This window comes from Tympanuchus pallidicinctus, unplaced genomic scaffold (assembly GCF_026119805.1).
Source record: "Tympanuchus pallidicinctus isolate F22 unplaced genomic scaffold, pur_lepc_1.0 scaffold11, whole genome shotgun sequence".
Taxonomy (NCBI): Eukaryota; Metazoa; Chordata; class Aves; order Galliformes; family Phasianidae; genus Tympanuchus; species Tympanuchus pallidicinctus.
In genome coordinates, this window is record NW_026294627.1 from 18,017,426 (window position 1) to 18,037,695 (window position 20,270).

General features: G+C 36.0%; 1 protein-coding gene across 5 annotated transcripts in view; it reads left to right on the forward strand.

The window, feature by feature from the left end:
* Positions 1 to 20,270, forward strand: part of PAN3 (poly(A) specific ribonuclease subunit PAN3) — a 75,708-nt gene that overhangs the window by 12,131 nt on the left and 43,307 nt on the right. For 4 of the 5 annotated variants that reach the window (XR_008203555.1, XR_008203556.1, XM_052671418.1 and 1 more), the window contains exons 2-5: positions 361 to 482; positions 9,527 to 9,593; positions 11,280 to 11,350; positions 13,541 to 13,603. Coding sequence is in view for 3 of the 5 variants with exons in the window: in XM_052671418.1 (XP_052527378.1) it covers positions 361 to 482; positions 9,527 to 9,593; positions 11,280 to 11,350; positions 13,541 to 13,603 (323 nt within the window). In the remaining 2 variants the exon portion in view is untranslated. The remainder of the gene's footprint in view (positions 1 to 360; positions 483 to 9,526; positions 9,594 to 11,279; positions 11,351 to 13,540; positions 13,604 to 20,270) is intronic. The other variant, XM_052671421.1, reaches the window with a different exon arrangement.

Sequence of the window (20,270 nt, forward strand, 5' to 3'; positions counted from 1 at the left end):
GAGTTTTCTTTACATAATCATGTTTTTCAGTTTGTTTGTTCCTGTTATTGTTAACTACCTTGTTACTGTTTATAAGGTTCCTTGTTTCTTTTAAAATCTGTCACATTTCTGCCTCTCTGCATTCGTGTTGTAACTCTGTACTACGTATGTGTCATTTAGTATCAACTTTCATAATTTTTTTACGCACTTAGATTTCTCGTTGGTTTTGCTGAGAAGATAGGCTTGAAGCATTGTGTTACCAACCTCCTATTGCTTTACTCCCCCCACCTCAAATGTTTTAAAGAGATGTGATAGCATAAATCGATGATCAACTACATTTGTCTGAAACTTTTTTCCCTTTGTTTTTTTGTTTTCTTGTAGTTCCCGGAATAGATGGCGGTGGGTTAGCTGATGCTAGTCTCACAGATTCTTACTTTAGCACCAGCTTCATTGGCGTTAATGGATTTGGAAGTCCTGCTGAATCCAAGTATCCCATGATGCAGGTAATAGCAGAGAGTTGCATGGTGTTTCATTAGTTTGGACTGGCATTACACCAAGAAGGGTAACTGTCCAAGAGTCAGGAAAAGTGCACTGCTCTGGCATGTCACTTTGCAGAGTGTGCTATGTATACTTGCTTTAATCTTCTAAGTAGAAATGAAACAATAGTGTTGTTTTAAAATTGGCTTGCTTTTATTGGTGCTCATTTCAGCTGCTTGATTGGCCATTGCTACATATGTTAACTCTGTGCTTCTCGATCTTTTTTGCTTATATCTAATTTTGATAGTCTTTTACAAGATTTTGAGACATTGCGAAAAGCAAAAGTCACTTAAGCAAGGTGTGAACTGAAATCAGTAAGTTGCCAAGCAGAAAAAAATAAAAATAAAAATAGAGTTTATAGACTCAGTCTTCATTGGCATTCGGTGTTGATTTAAATATTCAAGACATCTGAAATTCTGTTTTTCTATTTTTACTGCTTCTGTAGATGTTGACATAGGAGTTTCCATGAAGTGGAATTATGGTATAGGTAGCAGCACGTCATATTTAAAACCTAAACGAACAATGATTGAATTAACACATGCAGTGCTGTGATTCCCTCAAACTTGCTCTTAAAAGCTGAGAAAGATAGTCTCTCCCTGTAGTCAAGGGTTCAAGGGTTTAGAAGCTAGCTTTAGTTTCTGGTAAATGAAAGAGAGTGCGAGTCAAATAGTTCCCACTGAGTCCTGACAGCAACTCTCTTCTTTTGTATCAAGGAAACTCTCCTTATGAGCTTACTTTGATCTCAGTTGTGGCTGTGTATTATGGATTGAAAAATAACTCAGCAAAAGGTGGGAAATAGGTGTGTTCCCTTTTTGTTTCTTACTGCATGTTTTCAAGAAAACTGGATTTTCTCATTCAACAGAATTGCAAAATTATTGAAACGTAAATTATTGATGCATGATTTTAAAAGAGCATACTTAACCTCTGATCCCAGAGTGTACTGATGAATCTAGGCATTAGGTATTTTTTAAAATTGTATGTACAACTACAAATTTGGGTATTACTGAGGCTGTATCTTATCCCTTTAGTGGGAAGTCATTGTATTGTGTTGTTAAAGTGAACTCTACAGCAACACTGACAACTTAATAAACACAAAGTTTTAATTTATAATTTTCCCTAGAAATATGATGAGCATGAATCTAATGTGAATGCTCACAGAACTTTTAAATACTAATGCCTGTGACATTACAGTCGAGGCATTGTGTTTCTTTTTGAGAAAACAGAAGGAATCGCTGTGTCTCTTACCTATTGGAGGCTAAAGGAAAGTACTTCTGAATGTGAATTGCATTATTGTTGAAAAAAGTGATAGGCATTAAGCTACAGTTTAAACAAGAGCATTTTTATGTTGATTTGGTCTTTCTTTAAATAATGTAGTTTAAGTTCTTGTTTTCATAGGTAAAGCTGTCAATGCTGTTTTGGTTGTCTGTCAGCTTCTATGTTGAGACCAACTGCCAAATTTACTCACTTGTGGTGTGATTTCTCATGTCATTCAGCCCTCTGGAGAAGAAGGCAAGGGAAAAATCTGATTTTTGTTTATATGAAACAAGTGCTTTACAGTTTGGAATAGAGGATTTAAGCCTGATAGATCAGCGGTTGCATCAAGGATGTATGTTTTGCTGCCCTGATGCAAATTTGCCCAGATTTCATTACTTGATAAGACTTTCCAAACTGGTTTATTTAGCACAACTGGATGCCTTACTAGGAGCTAGATAATTTAACATACAGCCTGCACTGGCGTGTTACAACATGAGTTTGTTCCTGTTGCTACGGTGTTGGCCTGGTCTAGGCCTTGGTTGAATGCAGGGCAGGAATGCTGATCTTCCTTTACCTTTTCCTTTTCATCAGCTTCATATTGAAGCTGCACGGAGGAGAGTCTTTATTTGGTGAAAAAAGAACTGTGTCTGGGTTAATTGGAATGGAGAGATGTAGAAAGGCGAAGAGACATGCAGTGGGCTTACAGAAACTGATTTGAAGATGCAAATAAGATGCTGGGAGGACAGACCTGTGAAGGGGAAGAGCAGAGAGACTTACAGAGTGAAGAGTGGACTTGTGTGAGGGCAGTGCGTAAGTTCCAGACAAAGAAACAAGGTGGCATGTAGCCAACTTGAGTTGCAGTAGCCTACGAGCAGGACAAATCTTTGCGCATATTCTTTTCTGGGTCCTTAAATCAAACTAAGACACTGCAAATTCAGCATTCTCCCTGTCAGTGAAACATCTGAAATCTGCTGCAGAATGTCTGATTAGCCTCTGCTTTGCTTGTGCAGATGAAAGTGTCTGTTCCATCCCTGAGTTACTGAGTCATCTGTGGTGGACCTGTGCAGTTCAGAAATAGATACACTGGTGATGCACTATGAGGAAACTTTTCAACTTACTTTTTTTTTTTTTTTACTGGTGAAATAGCACAAACAGGCAAATAATTATGCAGCTATAAGAAATGCAAGTAAGGTACAGTTAGATGTTAAGAAATGGTAAGTCTAGTTTGCCAGTGGAACCTTGAGTTTATGTATTGAGATGTATTCCCCATAACATTGTGTAGTTTTTCAGTAGGAGAATTGTAAGGTGGACTTGTTCTGAACACAGGCTGCACGGTGTGTACCTGATGAGCATCCTTTTTACAGTCAGTCAAGTGTATGCGTCTTATAGTCCTGTGCCTCACTTTTGCATGCTGTTCAAATCATTTTCTTGAAGACTCCTAGTTGGCATTCCACTTCCATGTGCAGGTCGCTTTTGTTGTATCTGATGTTTACATTTCCTTTCTAAAGTAAAGGAATGCTTTCCTTATTAAAGAAGAAAGCTGTCTGCGTTTTACAGAGGTATGGAAGGAAAAAGATGACCAAAAAAACAATAGCAGTGCTACCTCTACTAGAGATACTGGGATTATTGAATTTAAACTGTATGACTGGAAGATGAGGAATGGAGTTAGTGACCCTATGTAGAAGACTTGGTTGAAATGGCTTTACTGGTCTCAATCTAGTGAGGATAATAATAATTGATCTGTTACGGATAATGCTCATTTTCTTTTACTATGGGGTATCCTACATTCCATGCTTTATTCACTAAATGCCTTCCAACATTATTACCAGGGGGTCAATAGATAAATCTAAAATTTGATAAGACTATTTCTAATTCATCTTAAGAATGCATTTGTTATATACAGCCAACAGAACAAGTTTGATGGAAACAGCTGTGGTTGTGTGCAGTGAGGTTATCATAACTCAAGTGTAATAGAGCCAAACTGCCTCAAGCTAAGTTAGTATCCAAATTGTGCAGTAATGTTCTTGCATGCAATACAACGTTAAGTAAGCAGCATTAGGAAGGAAAATAAACTGTATCATGATGTATTGAGGAAATGCAGTCTTTGCATAAATACTACAGGTAGCTAGTGATCAACATTTCTTCAGAACTGATCTTTCTGACTCCAAGATCTCATTTGGATGCATGAAGAATATTTCAAGAGATCTGGAAGCATATCATTGAGATTAGACCAGTGGTAAAGGTGCAGCTAATGATGATACCCAGTTTGCAGTGGAAAAAAGATGAGGGTAAAAATCCTGAGAAGTATTAAGGAGAGGCAGGGCTTTTAAAATGGCCATTGTTCTAATTCTTTGTAGTTCCTTTCTAAAAATGGATGCTCTGCCTCATTCTTCTATTCTTCGGGCTGCATCAAAATTGTGTGCTGTTAGCCAACCTTTCATTACCTCCTGTTGGTCCCTTCTATTGTTTCTAACAAGTTTTCTATTGATCAATAGTCTCCAGTCATCATCAGTTTGCATTTTCCTGTTTTACAGTTCTGTTTCACATGTCTTTTCTTCCCTGAATCTGCATGTGCTTTTACATACTGTATTTGCACTATTGGCTTCCAGCTTATCAAAGCATGTATTTTCTGTTTTCTTCATCTCTAACTAATAACAGAGCAGGCCTGCGCTACACATGGCTCATAGGCTGCATGCTGTCCCCAAAGCTGTTCTTTTTCCTTTTGGCTTACAAGCAGCCAAGAGGCACTCTGAGATGTGGCTCAAGAAGCAGCTCATTCCCTTTGGCTCTCCCAGTAGCAAGGAGGTAGGAGCTGGCTGGATGCCTGTAGTGCTTGGCTGCTTGGTCAGTCATTCTGTGTTCACCTTCGTGCTTCTCTGAACCAACCACGTTAGTACTACCTCTTTACTAGCTGTAGATTGATTCATGTGGTGTGGGAAGGAGTCTCAATAGTGTTATGCTGGAATCATGAAAGGTTATGCGAATAATCTGTGAGAATAGAGGCAGACTAGTACCTTGTTGTCAAAATTTCTTCTACCATATTGATTGAATAACTTGCTTGTAAGAGCTTAAAACAGCAGAAGTTGTCTTCACCTATGCTGCTTCACAGAAATGTTTTTCTATGTTTTGGTATGATGAGCTTAATAACTACATGCCTTTCATTTGTCTGCAGGTTTCACGTAAAGTAAAAGCACATTTTATCAAGTAGTAGCTGTAAACAAGATAAGAAAGGGAGTGTAATAGTCCTTAGCACTAAAGCAGGCAAGGCCATGTAATGCAGAGGAATCAATCTTGCTTTTGCCATGCTAATATTGGTGTACTAAGAGTTCTTGAAAAGCCTGAGAAGTAGAAATCTCCCTCACTTCAAAGCCTTGCAGCTGAGTAAACACAAAGGCCTTTGTTCCCATTGTTGCATCTGCCAAGAAACTGAGTAATAAAACTCTCCTTATAGCACAGAGGCTTGTAAATGTCTTCAATTTTTAACTATTGAGGACTGAGTGGAAATACAGAAATACTATTTTAAATATGAAATTATGCTATTGTGTACATAATGCCTTTTGAAGAAATCTAGTTGCTTTAGTTCAAACAGTTCAGTGGGATGTGCTGTAGGTGGTGTCAGATATGCTAACCACCCAAGACAAGTTTGGAATGGCTTAGAAACGAAAGCAAAAGGTGTCACCATTTGTAGGTCACAGAATTTGACAGCTAAACAATGGCTTGCTTGGTTGTGACAATGTTATTCTTTTTGCAAGATGACTTCTATTGTAGTTCAATTAACATTATTTTGAAAATTACAAAAAAATACTCTGAAATACAGTTCCAGTACAAGAGTATTAAGGTGAAGAGAATAACTTGTGACATGCTACAAAATGTTTTTTGAGATAATATACGTAGCAAACGAATGATTCTGAGGGAGGTACTTCCTTTTCTCAGGATTAAGATGAAGGATATGGAGACAAAGGGAACAAATGCCATCTCTAAATACTGTTGTGAGAGGAGAGCAAAAGCTAAGATATATCTTGTAACATAAATTGTAAAACTAGATCTAATTGTATGCTGCAAAGCTTTATTCATTCTCTATCTCGATGAAAATTCTGTAACTATATATTTTTGGGTAGAGTGAAATAAAAGCAAAACAAAGTTTGGTCTACGTGCAGGGTAGAGGCAAGATGATGTGCATTTAGAAAACACTGCCATTTTTCTTAAATTTTATTCTTTTCCTAGCCTACTGCACCAAGGAGATATTGAAAAAATATCTAATCCTCAAACATATTATCAAAATAGCAATTTAATGTAGAATTTATACAGTGATGCTGTTGTCATCTTAGTCTGTCAAAATAATACTTGTTTCTTTTAAAAGCATGTTATCGTGCAGCAGTTCTGAACAGAAAACTTTAATAACCATCAGACTATCTTATGTTTAGATGAGGTAATGATTCACTTTGACATCAGTGTCATTTTTGAAACAGTACGTTTTCACACAGTATTTTCTAGGGGTTGTGGAGGGGGGAAACTTATGAGCATATTCCTTCTCCTGTATTGCTTGAATATTCAGGCATTGATGCAGTCTGAAACTTTTTCTTTTTTTTTTTTTTCCCCACAAAATAGGGAACTGTATTTTGTCACTGATAGAAGCCCCAACAGTGCGAGCTGAAGCTTCAAGTGAAATCCTTGGATGGGGCTGAATGTGGCAGTTTTGTTCTGTAGCAGCTCTCTTTTGAGATGTGAACAGAAACAACTTTTTAGCTCTTTTAAAGGGAGAGGGGCAGAATGTATGCCAGTCAGCCTAGTTGAATTTTAACTACGGCTTAAGGAACCTCAATAAATCATAGCACCAGGCAGGCAAAGAGGAGGAATTTTTATGGACCTGAGTAACATTGGAGCGGTGCGCAGTTATGCCAAAGTTCTTTCCATATTAACTTCGATGTGGTGAAAGTCATGATGTATTTATACAGGTTAGAAGCTGATATGTGTGTGCTTGCTTTGCCTGGCAGGCTATATAGGAATGAATAGTTTGCCTGTGGTCATTGCTCTTACCTTTCTGGACCTGTCTTTTCAGCTTGCGTTTCTTGTGCTTGGATTATTCTTGAAATTGAATTTGTATGAAAAATAGTTGAATGCTACTAAGAGATGAAGGAATGTTATTTGGAAGTAAAAACCATGTTGTCCAGAAAACGTAAATAACAAATAATGCTTGCTGTAGTTTTTAATTTATTTGTTGTTTAAGGTATTCTCATGTGGACTTGGTAAAAATGAGGTACAGAAACAAGCTTAGTTAAGACTAAATGCTTTTGGGTGTGGTGGAAATCTTTGATATTAAAACATCTTTAAAGTCCTTTACATGACTATGTGTAGGACTTCCATGAATAATGCTAAGAAGCTTGGTGCATGTGTAATAAATGGTGAGAAAGATGAAAAATTAAAGGAAGCAGCTGTTGACGTGGAGTTTTTTACCTCATTCAAGATGGAACTCACAAGTAATTATTAGAGCAAGAGTTGTCCAAGATCAGAAAGCTGTTTTTTGGAACCATGGTTTCATATGAAATGTTTACACCTTGAACAAGCCTTTTGACATCCATAGGTTCAGTAAGTTCTTTGCCCAGCACTATTAGGATACTGAACAAAGTGTTTGTTGCAGTGTCTCCAGTGTGCATGCTATGTTTTTATTGATCATATCAGTGCTGATTTTCATCACTGCAGTCGCATTCACATTGCAAGCCTGATGATTGAATGTTTAATTCCTCTACTTGAAGATGAAAAATATTGATCACAGAGAAGAGCTTGGTTCCCAATTTAAGCCACATCTCAACAATTTTTGGTACCAGCCTAGATGTCAATATCTTATGTATCACCATTATGACAGACCATTACAATTTGCTTTATAATTGTTGTAAAAATCTGAGTGTCAGAAATAGACATTAACACTATTTTAATCAACACCTCGACAATTTGCACATCTGAAAGGTTTCCATTAGATTCCTAAATCACTCCTTAAAAGGACCAGTGTGGATGTATCAAATGCTAAGAGCAAATACACTGTAAGGATACTTCGCAAGTATAATTTTGGAGTAGAGTGAATACAGTCTGAACGGGTGTGAGATGGGTGGCATCAGAATAAGGAAAGCACATAAAGCAAATACTGTTTCTCATTTCAAATTTCTCATCTGCTTCATATCATGCTGTGTACTCATATTGAATGAAGAGTTGTTGGGAAAACCAGTGGTGGTATTGGGCTTACTGTAGATTGGAGCACAAATCATAGAATCACCAAGGTTGGAGAAGACCTATGAGATCATCCAGTCCACCCATCCTATCATGAATAGTTCTCACTAGAGTATATCCTTCAACACAACATCTAAACGTTTCTTGAACACCTCCAGGGTTGGTGATTCCACCACCTTCCTGGGCAGCCCATTCCACTGCTTGATCACTCTTTCAGAAAAGTAGTAGTAGTTCCTAATGTAGAAGAGAGGGCAATAGAAGAGGCTGGCATGTCAGTTGACAGTAGTATATTGATTGAATTTGCTATTGAGAGGATAACAATAGGATACTGGTTTAGGATACCTAAGTTTTGTAAAAACTTTCTTAAAATTCCTTTTCTAGTAGTGCATGCTGGTTTTCTGTTTTTTTCCATCTGGTCAAGAATTGGGTGAAATGGCATTGATGTGATACGCAGTAGGCTTTTTGCCATCTGCCACCAGCATTTGGATTGGCAGTGGAAAAATGGGAGCATGAAGAACAACTCCAGTGACCAGTTTTGAGTCTTAGTCTGTGTCTAGACTACTGAATGAGACATGCCTGGAAACTTTCCTTGGTACCAGAGGCCAGCTGGCATGGAATGATCTGTTTGTGCTGGTCTATACTCACCCACGAAAGCAGCTGTTGTGTGCAGACTGTCTACTTGACGGGATCTCAAAATTTCTCACTGCTGAATACTGGCCTGAAATTTGGCTGGGAGACTCCTAGCTGGTGTAGGCTAAAAGTATTGCAAGGAGTATGTTAACAAATACAGGTGCTATCACTTGGAGATGGAAGGGCACTTCTTGACATTGCTCTGCTTTTCTTTGTGCATTTTTTTCTTCCAGCTGGGAGACTAGGCAGAGAAGACAATAAGCAGGAGTAAGTGGATGCTGCTTAACTTCTGTGTCAAAGCAGTTGGAGCTCTTAGAGCAGCACTGTTTCACTTAGTCCAGGCAGCTGCTAGGTGGCACCTCCAGAGCAGTGCAGGAGAAGCATGTAGGGCCTATGTGGAATATGGAGCAGGTTTCGTGCATCCTGCTGGCTTACAAGAATCATGTGATTTTGCTGAAAGGTCCTGTTCTTTTGTTTTAAAAAAACAGAAGACCACAAACCAAAAGCAACAGCCTCCTCCCCATATAACGTGATACTAATTTGAGTATTTTGGTTAGAAAAGTATCATAAGGTGATGATGGTGTATAATAAGGGAAGGAGTTGATTCACACGTTCATAGTGAATGAACGTTTAAAGGAAATTATAATGGAATAACTGACTTTTCTTCCTGCACAACAGTGTTGGATAACTGTAGGTTTTGTAAAGCCTCCCTAGCTAGAGAATAGTGTTTTGGTTTAGTACATAGTCATTTTTGGTTTGTGTTGTTCTCATGTGAAATACTGTATTTTACTAAACACTTTTCTCAACAACAGATGACTCTAAAATTTTCTAAATACCACTCTCAGCACTCTTATTTAATTTCTTAGCTTTATTTTATGTACAATTTTATTTTTTATTTTTTCAGAGGATGACAAATAGCAGCAGCTCTCCTAGCCTTCTCAATGACAGTGCCAAGCAATATGCAGGCCATGGTAAGTATCTTTAAAGTAACAACATACAAAAGTATGTTTAGGAGCTTAAGTGATTTTACTTTAGTAAAAGTGAGCCATAAGGTAGATTTTCTCCTCTGATCCGACTTCAGGTGCAGGAGAACTTTTTGTCCTATGGTATAGGATGTAAGTATTTCCTGTAGTCTGACGTTCAAGTGCTACAGAACTCATACATTTTCAGCCTTCTTTTTCTGCAGTGGGGAAAACCTAAGTAACAAAACAAGAAAATTTCAAAAACAAACAAACAAAAAACCACTGCAAACATTATCTATTGGGTTTTCTCTCATCAAATTAGAAGCTAGTTTAGATAACCCCTATAAAGCACTGATAGCTTAAATAAGTGTTTATGTTAGCCCATGGTAATATTCCTTTTTATTGTACTTTTCATGGCAATTATTCTGTAGAATAAATATACAGGTTTTTAAGGAGTTTTAAAGGAGTACATTTTTTTGTGAAACTTATCATATAAGTGACAAATCTTAACAGATCCCCAATTTTGTCCTGTAAGCAGTAATTTACCTCTAATGTTTTTCTTGTTATTGGGAATGTGTTTCAACCAAATAGTGCATCTCTACAGTGCAGGCCTACGAGTTCACTAAACTACTATGAAAAGTGTATTGAACTTCCATAATATGCTTTTAAGAATTCCTTTCCAAATTATAACAGGTACTGCAGATGATTTCAGCTGTTCCTGTCAAACCAACTTCTTTCAATAAGAGAGTACTGTTAAAATTTTCTGTGCTGAAAATTGCTGTATAATGTTGATGTTGTAGAATTCCATTTGTGTGTCCAATGCTGTTTATATTATGCTTACAGCTTTTTTTTTTTTTTTTTTGTAAAGCATGGTAGTATCTATGCCTAAGAAAATTAATTTGAAAGTCAAAATTTGTTTTTGTTTTCCTTCCTCCTGTTTCATGTTTCATTTCCAGTAGGTCTTGTGCTTTGTGCTGCTAAACAATTAGCTATTCAAGGCAGTGGAGTTCTACTGCCTGTGTGACGGGGGCAGATAGTGATGTTGATGCATGTGAAGGAGAGAAACCAGACTGAGTTCTGAAAGGAACGTTAAATTCTGTTATGTCTGTAGTCCTTTGTTCTCCTTCATCTGTAGAATTAACCTTTAAAGGAGTATGTATTAATACTGAAGAGTGTTTCATTAAAACGTTACTGTTTTAGCAGGTGACATTAATGTCTTAATTTGGTAGATATATTTAGTTTGGACTTTTGTATTCAAGTTGCATCTGTGATTATTGTGGTGTGTGTGTATTTGGTGCTTCAATTTTGCATAGGGGCAAAGAAAAAGCATTAAAAAAGCTGCCAGTAGAATGTGGACTCTTGCTATCTTTAGTTGTGGTTGAAATTTGTACGTGACAAAGAACATCCATATTATTTGGTATGCCAAAGTTAATTTCAGGTAGCTAGAGATAAAGGCTTTGAAATGTTGGATGGACATTAAGTAGTGTCAAGCAATTGACTGTAATAAATTCTGTTAATAAGCACCATTTCATTTGTGCTGTTGCATGAAATCTAACAGATACTGCCATTTTCGTGCGTGGTTGCTAAACATAATTTTGTCTAAAGTATTTCTTCCATTCAAACATATTAAAAATTGTAAGCTTTCTTTTTAACATTGGGAGTGTATAACATGTTGTCTTGCATTCTTTCTTACAGATCCACTAACTTCACCAAATTCATCCTTGTTTAATGACTTTGCTGCCCTCAGTGTGTCTCAAAGGAGAAAGGTAGGCAGTAACTAAATCTTAAGCAGAATGTTTGTGTATGAGTTGAGAGGGAATAAGATTGGGAATAAATTGAACTAGTAGGTGAAATAAGAATGAATCTTCTAATACTACTAGATTAATTTTAATACTTCACTGCTGATATGAGATCTTTTTTAACTTTTGCTGTGCAAGATCAGACTGCTGCTGTTATTGAAAAATATTCCAAGCATTTATGAATTTTATAAGAATGCTTTAAGTGTGAAACTTAAGGCATAGTCCTTTAAATTTGAAAGCAAATAATTTTTATTATTCTAAGGCTTGCAGGTGATTTATCTTGTGCCTTCATGGTAACGAGTTCTGAGTACAAGAATAATTCCCACCATTTATTTGTCCACGATGTTAAAGTAATTCTTAGCTTGAAATGCATTCAGTTTGCAAGTCATTTTATGATGATAATATTGGGAATTCCCCTGAGTTGGTACTTTCCAATTTGTATGGAAAAATCTTTTTGAACACTGGACTGTTTACAAACATCTGTGCCAGCTCCGGCTGTGCTGTTTACCAGTTTTGTGCTTACAGACACAGTGACTGGAGTAAGAGACATAAGATTCTTTTTTTTTTTTAAACACTAGAACTAATTTTTTTTTTCCAAATTGTCTCATTAAAAAAGTGTTTCTTTTCCTAACTGATTATCAGGTTTTACTTTCACTGATGACTTTCATCTTTTGCTTCTTATTTGCCATGTGACCCTGAACTTTCCTGTAGCCAAGAATTCCTTTTTTCTTGAATGTGCACTACATCAGCATGCTTTATGCTTATGCTTTTCATATAACCTTTATTTAGGTTATTAATTAATTTACGTGTTGGCAAATAAGCTTTTTATTATTCCTCCAGGTGAAGCTTAAAGATAATGGCCACAGTTGGCCCATCAAACTTTTTTTTTTTTTTTCTTGAAGTAAAATACAGTTGTAGAATGATAATTTCCTAATATGCATCAAAACTACATGGAATTGCTGAACTGTCCCTTTCTTTAATGCCAGCTAGAGACACTGGAAGTTTTATTTAAATAACTTGACGTGTGTCTACCTATTTACTGAGGAGAGTAAGAATGAAAATCATATATTTCCTCATTAAACTTCGTCTGAAGCACTGTGTATGTGTGCGTGTGTATTTGTCTGTATGTACGTAAAGCATATATACAAATGAAAATGAACTGTCATACGAAAGTATGCTAAAAGGACCACTGCTTCTAATGCTAAAGAATTTTGAAATTAATTAGTACAAAATGAAAGCAAAGAAAAAGCTCGAATAACATAAAGCTCAAATACTAATGAAGAATCTTTTCTGACATTCCCTTTCCCCAAGAAAGAATCAGCAATTAAACCACTTGCTACAACAGATTATGAAAATGGACTGTCTTGTTTTTTTTTTTTCCCAGTTAATATTTCAGACATAACTGGCATTAATTGAAAGAGACTTTGCTTTGCTTTGAATATTAATCATTTACTGTTGATTATGATTTCTATCTTTGTAATTCTTTGTAATGTATATCTGTGCAAATGTTGATAAGTAATGCTGGCAGTGGGGAGGTTTTTGTCTAATATGACCTGAACTGTCTTAAAACCTAGGCATCCAGGCTCCCTCTATAGTCAGCAGAGAGAGATGAGCAGCCTGAAGGAGTGCTTGACTCATACTGAGAAAAGCATGCTACATAAGATCTATGTCAGTGGCTGATTTAAGTGGTTAATATTTGATTTGTAGAGCCCCAAGAAATTAATCTAAATTCTGTTGTGGCTGTCTGACTTTGACGGCCAAAAGATACTTTGCAAACGATCTTGGACATTGTTTCTCAGTATATTTAGTACGTTTTGAGCATCATGTTCAAATGTGTTAAGTAATTTCCTGGAATCAAATGCCTGAGTGCTGGATATTTGAAAACTTATGTGATTTGCCCCTCCACCTCAGTAACTTCATTTTATTTAGAGCTTGAGCAATATGCCTTAACAGGCCAGTATTTGCTACCTGCTGTAACACAAGCTAGATGGCCGCCTAGGAGTGTGTGTTTCTGTTCATTGACTCTAAAGGGAGCCTTGGTGACTGGTTGAAGTGTAGGTGTTTATAACATCTACTGCTTAAAAAAAACAAAACAAAGAAAACTTTCCATTTTCTTGCTAAGAGCCCAGGGCTAAGGTTTTGTTTGTTCTGAACTAGCTGGCAAAACCAGCATTTCCTTCGTTTATCACTGACTTGGAGGACAGATATAATACAGTCCTGGTAAGTGAATAAAGAGTAATTGTTTTGCTTTACAAATTAGAATTGTGATATTTTAAATATATAAATTATTTTTATAAATATATAAAGAATTGTTTGCAATTATGTAAAACCTGAATGTCTGTGTTGTGTAAAACCATATTACACATTTTTTATAGAAACTATTTATGTAGACGTCTTTTAATGAAGTTAAATTTATTACTTTTTTATTACTGATTTATTACTGGCAACCCTCTAATAGAGGGCAAGCCATGTGAATTTACATTTGATAATAAAGTATTAAAAAAATGACTTGATTATTATTTTGAATATTCTTAGTTTTTAATTAGTGAGGTTTTTTGAAACTAGTCAGTGAGGTTGAGCTATTGTAATTGCTTATGATTATTCTTATGCTTAAAAAAGTTGGTTACAGCTTTTAGAAACATAATCTTTTTTTTGTTGTTTAAAAAGTTAAAATAGTTCTTTAACTTCGAGAATGTTCGTATACATTGTTTTCTCTGTCTAGAAATTATTAAATTGCATTTCAATTTTAGATTCCAGGAAAGATAAGATTACTATTTAAAGACATTTTATAGGATACTTAAAATGAAATCAAAGGAGCTAAGTATTTCTATAGATGGAGCCTTGATGGAGGTTCTGTCAACTGTAAACCCTGCTGGATTTACTGTCCGGTTGTTATAACTCTACATGCAGTAAGACAAGCAACCTTAAAGTGAATTTCCTATAAGAGATTTTCAGGTAAGTATTAACTTACAATGCACAAATAGGATTTGTGAAGCATGGAACAACAGCTAGAGTTAGTGACAGACTAACCCTCTATCCTGAGAATAACAATGTCACACTTCTTATTTTGTTTTTTATTCAAATACGTGTTGTGTTTGGGGAAAAAAAAAAATAATAGCATTTTGAATGTGAAGTTCTTGGTTTTTTTTTTTTTTTTTCCAAAATTGAATTTTTATTTTTATCTAGAAAAATGTTCTCCTATAAACCTGGAAATAATCTTGGGATGAGTTGGAAAACTCACTTGTTTGCTTGTTTGCTTTCATTTTGGTTCTGGTAAAAATAAAAATACACACAACTTACCTGATGAGAATCTGGTGCTAAGGGAATGACCATCTGATACACAAAAGGATCAAAAATGTGCAATGAAATTTTTTTGTTTAAATTTGTTCTGAGACTGTTACTACCAATCTGGACTAAAGAGTTGTACTGCTGGTCACTGGTCGGCCTTATAGGATAATAAAAAAAATTGTTTACGTACATTTTATTTTCTTACATACCTTCAATCCTCATGGCAACTGAACTCTTCAGAAAAGTCACTGACGCTGGTTTATTTCCATTTTGTGTAATGATTCTGAACACCTAGAGGAGGAGAGCCCTTAATGTGGGGATTGCTGTTAGTTCCCAAGCTGCAAGGAGAGAGCTGGTTTGCTGCAGTGAATTGCACTTCAGTGCAATTGTAATGTTAATTGTATGTGTTTTGCAGAATATTTTTAGAACTCCTTCCACTAGTTTTAGCTGACTACAAGCCAAGACTAACAGACTCCAAACTAGATTAGAATGGAAAGTGTAGGAGAGATGATTTGGACTGAAGTTCTTTCAGAACAGACTGCTATTTGGTGTTCCTTCTAGGGATCCATGGCAGGTGGGGGCTGTGCAGTGGGCTTCTTTATTTGTATACTTTGATCAGAAGTAACAAATACTCAGAGAGCAAAGTTTTGAAGCAAAAAAGACTTCCTGTAAGGCTGGTCTACATAAATGCAAACTCTTCTTAAGGAGTGTTAGGAGAGTTTTTCTCTTCAGAGGAAAAAAAAATTTAAATAACTCCAGGTCCCCTAGAATACAAATTGATAAGATCTAAACTGTATCTTAGAGTGTTCTTCCCTCCATCTAGTTTTGTTACCATTTGGGAAGCTGTATTTTTTTCTCCAACACCCCATCTCCAACTCTATCTTGATACTTCTTTTTACTACATTTGTATATTATTCAGTGGTGCTCATTGAAGAGATAAGCATGCTGTGTTTGGTTTTGCTTTATTTACTTTTAATGAAGATTGTTCCATGTTTCATGGTCTCTTGAATACCACTTCAAAGACATGAAGCATATTCTGAGTAGTTGAGAGGTCATTGCCAAGTGCTACCTTATGTCACTGTGTTGTGAACTGCAGAATTTTGGCTGCACACCTCATAGTGCACCTAGGCTGAACTTAGTGTTGGAGGAGTATAGAAGAGCAGGTTGTGATGTAAAGAAAACTAATAAATATTTGCAGGTAGTTCTCTATCGAAGATGTTTTAAGGGTGTGATGTCTGACCTGCTTTGCTGTTTCCTTTGGAACTATAGCTTACTGAAATTGTTCTGCGTAATGTTGTTGTCTTAGTACATACTACATAAGTCACACTCAAAAATGTGATACTGAGTGGATTGTTTGCTTACTTTGGGTTCTGTGTATGGATTAGTGATTATCATGTGAGAACCCTTGTTATTGAGGCACTTTATTTTAGGAATGCTTAATGCTTCTTATATTGATGAGTTCTTATGATTTCGTTTCCTCACCCTATTGCTGAGCCACCTTGAAGGAAAAGAGCAGAGTAAGATGATTTAATAGTGTAACCTTAAAGAACTACATTAACAACAGCTTTTCTGGTTTGGGTTTTATGTCTAAGTGGGTCAGATATACTGTGTGGACTCACAGACATCTAATATTTCAAAGCTACCCTCACTCTCTGTTTTTAATCATATTTTTTCTGTTAGCCATCTAGAATTTGTCAGGTGCTCCTCACAAATTACAAATTTAACTTAAACAAGCAGGGTGAAGGAGAAAAATATACAAAACATACGGTTAGTAAATAAAGCTGCATCAAAGTCTTTAGTCCTTTTCCCTGTCCTTTTAGTTGTGAACTGTATTTTGAGATGGTGGTACTCTGGCAAGTCTTTTTCACGTAGAAGTATTTTCTGTAGCAAAGGAAACCCAGCTCATTTCAGTTAATCAGATGGTTTTAATTTCTTAGCAGGGAACTTTGTCATGTGTGCTAGCTTTCAGCTGTTTTTGTTTCACACCTTACTCAGCCTAATTTGTCTGCAAAATTTGAGTCATGACTAAAATTTGTCAATTTTCCATAGTTCCTGCTGAACTTCTCATGATTTTCATGTCATGTCAGCTTACATACTCCTGAAATATACTGCGTTTAGTAGGCACTCCTCAAAAGTTTTCCTTTGCTGTGGATTAAAATACTTGGTGTAGCACCCAGTCTGTTGGAGCTTTTACCTTTAAATTTGGTTGAAACAGGATTTACACGTTGCAATGATTAAATATATTGCTGTGGAGTAAGAGTTGTTTCCATGCCATGCTGCACATTTTGATTTTCTTTGGGCAGAAGAATATTTATTTTACTTATTTACTATCTTTTCATGACACTTTTCAACTAGTTTGAAGTTCTGTCCCCTGTAAAGATCAAGGTTTTATGAACAATTTAAAAAAAAAAAAAGCGAGGGGGAGAAAATGCAAACATTTCCAGTGTTAAATACTTCCAAATTTATTAAACATACAAGAAAAAGTCACCAGCCAGACACTGAGTTTCAACTTTTAGATCAAAAATCTTTTTTTTTTTTTTTTTTTTTTTTGCAGCTTTCATAGTAAAAAAAAAAAAAAAAAAAAAAAGTTTCAGCCTTCAGATGTTGAGATAAGGAAAACAAGTGTAGGCTGTCTTGCGTGCCAGTGGAAAAATTGTAATGAAATAGGAAGTGGAGAGAGTGTCTTGCTTAGCAAAATTCTAAACCACATGAAAGACTTGTAGCAATGCTAGCTGCAAGGCTTACGAGGTAATGGTAAGGCAGCTTCTCTTATTACCAGCTTGCACATCTTCTAGGTGTGGTTGCTAAAAGTAGCCTAATGTTCAGATGTAATACTTTGTAGGACTTCTCATGTTATGGTTGTTGGGTGAAAATACCCCTGATGAGAGCTGCTGGAAGGAAGGACAAAGCTAGCTCCTGAGCTAGCTGTTCAGGAGTCACAGAATCACAGATTGGAGTCCTTTGCAAACTCTACAGAGGAGTTGGTTTATGGTTAGCTTTCATGCTCTTATTTGTTAAGAAAGAATATATAAATGCTTGTTCAGTTTCAGTAGTCTAGCACAAAAGCTGAATGTTTAATCTTTTTAATGGTCTACTTTCCAGTAACATTTTCTTAAAAAGAAACAAAAAAGCTCTTACAAAGTAAGTCAACATTTGAAATGAAAATCTCATATTTCTTATTGTCTTTATGTTATTGCAAAATTAAGATATAGTACACTCAGACTTTCCTGTTGGATAGTGCGTGTTTGTACACAAGACAAATCAACTCTCTGTACAACAGATGAATCCTGGTTAATGCTACTGCAATAAATTTTAAAATGTGTTAATTTAAAGTAGTGCTACTTGATTCATCTTGAGATAGAGAAGAATAAGTGTTAGCTTTAGTATATGCACGTAGACTTACCAGAGCTTGGATTATTCACAGTTTTAAAACACTGTGGCCTACTCACATGTTTGTGTGCTAAACTGTGTATTTTTTTAATGTAGAAATTGTCTTGTAAATCTAATGTTTAAAGTCCATCATAGATAAGTGCATTTTTTAAGCAAAAAAACCCCACATTGTTTGGAACATGAGTGATCCTGAGTAATTTAACTACATATCTTCAATAGTTCATAACTTTGTTTAGTTTGATATGCTGTTATCCAGACTTAAATATTACATAAAAATTGTTAGATGGGAGGAGTCTTTATAGTTTGAATCTTACTAAGCCTTTTCTTTAGTTTTCTTGTTCTATAGGATAGCTTCATAACATTGGTGTATCCAACTTGAACTGGAAGGAGGAAGTGTGACATTATCTACCACACATTACTTGCCTTCTCTTTGTGAAACGGGAGAAACTAGGGGTGAGGCTTAGCTTTGTTGCAGCAGATTGTAGGAAGAAAATAGACCTGCTAAACACGTTTCCAGGCTTCATTTTGAATGAATGGGAGGCGAGTAATTAAGCTGACTTGAGGAAAATTTTCTAGCGTGGGTTAATTAAGTTACTCATCTGTAGTAGTGCTCTGATGCGAAGAATGCTATACAGGTTCTTATTGGTTTTAGAGTAGTAATGTTTCTAAGTGTAATGTTTCTAAGACTTTGGGGGTTTATCTTTCCCAGTAGATCTTTGCCTTCCCTCTAATCATGAGAACCAATAGCTTTCTGTCATTAATTGCTGGCAACAGCTTGGTATTACAGGGCAAGGATTATAATTATTAGCTGTGGTTAAAAATGCTTACCCTTCTCACCCTGGGGACCCAAGGTGTTGCTAGCAATTAGATGTACTTAGCCGTTCCCTTCCTCAAGTAAACACTTGCAACCAGAAATTACTACTACTACTTGCCTCTGTGCCCAGGAGGAACTGAACTCTTTGAGTATTGCCTTGTAATAATTTGATTCTGTTGTTTTTTCCTCTTAAACTACAACGTGAAATGTTACCTTATTTTTTATTTTTAAGCAAGGGTGATTTTTTTATTGACCTTTTGCAACTCTTTTGGAATATGTAACCATCTTGAGAACTGCAAACTAGTTTGAGAAATATATGCTTAGAGATTAGGTATTCAAATGCTATAGCTGCCTTCCTAAAAGAAAAAAAAGTGCTGAAATATCTCTTCATTTGTATGGTTGAACAGATTTGTTTGTATTTTACATTACAGAAGAAGTTTATGAAAGACAAAAGTGCAATTTCTTTTCTAACTTTCCAAAAGAGTTGTTTCCGTGCCAATGAATTGAGAATGTTTGTATGGATGGTATGCCTCTGTTTTTCAGATAGATGTATCAGTTCAGAAATGATTGGTGCATGTGGATTTCTAAGGTGCAGTGCTGTGTTTCTGCTTTATTAATTGTCCTGTGTAGGAGGCAGGGATATAGAAAACTTGATGCTCTTCTCCAAACTGCTCAGTCTCTTGTTCTTTCATTTCTATAGAATCTCTCCTTTTGGTAGACAGTTTGTTTTCTACTCTTACGTAAGCTCAGATTGAGTTTCTGATTCAGATGCAATTATTCTTACTGAAAATCATTATAATTTAGAATGATTTCAGTGCAAACAGTTTTTTTTCCAAATGTTAATGCTGTACTGTCCCATCATTTAATGTCTTTCTGTTTTAACAATGAAATACTGGCCTTGTAATCTTCTGATAATGTTTTGTAATGGATAATGAAAGCAATCTTCAATTTCATCTCATCCAGTCCTTTTTTTTTCTTTTTTCTTTTTTTTTTTCTTTTTTTTTTTTTTTCTCTCCAGTAAGGCTGTGGACTGGCAGTGTAAGAGCTCACATTTGCTTAATATTGCTCTATGGCATAGAATTAACTGTTGTTTCTCTCTCGGTCTCCTAATGTGTTCCTTCAAAGCCAGTTTCATTCTGTTGCCAGGAATCTGAATTCCATTGAAAAGGAAATAATCTTCTTCCCCATTGGCTCAGTGCCTCTTTTGTTTTGGTTCTCCTTTTCCAAACATTTATAGATCACTTTTTATTGCTAAGAAGTCAAAAACCGTTTGTGAATAGGAATGCGATGGAGCACTGGATTGTAGTCCTAAAGTCTGGATCAGACAGTGCCTTGCACTTGAGAGAGCATCGAGAGAGATGGGCAAGCTGTGGTGTAAACGTCAGGAGATTTCCT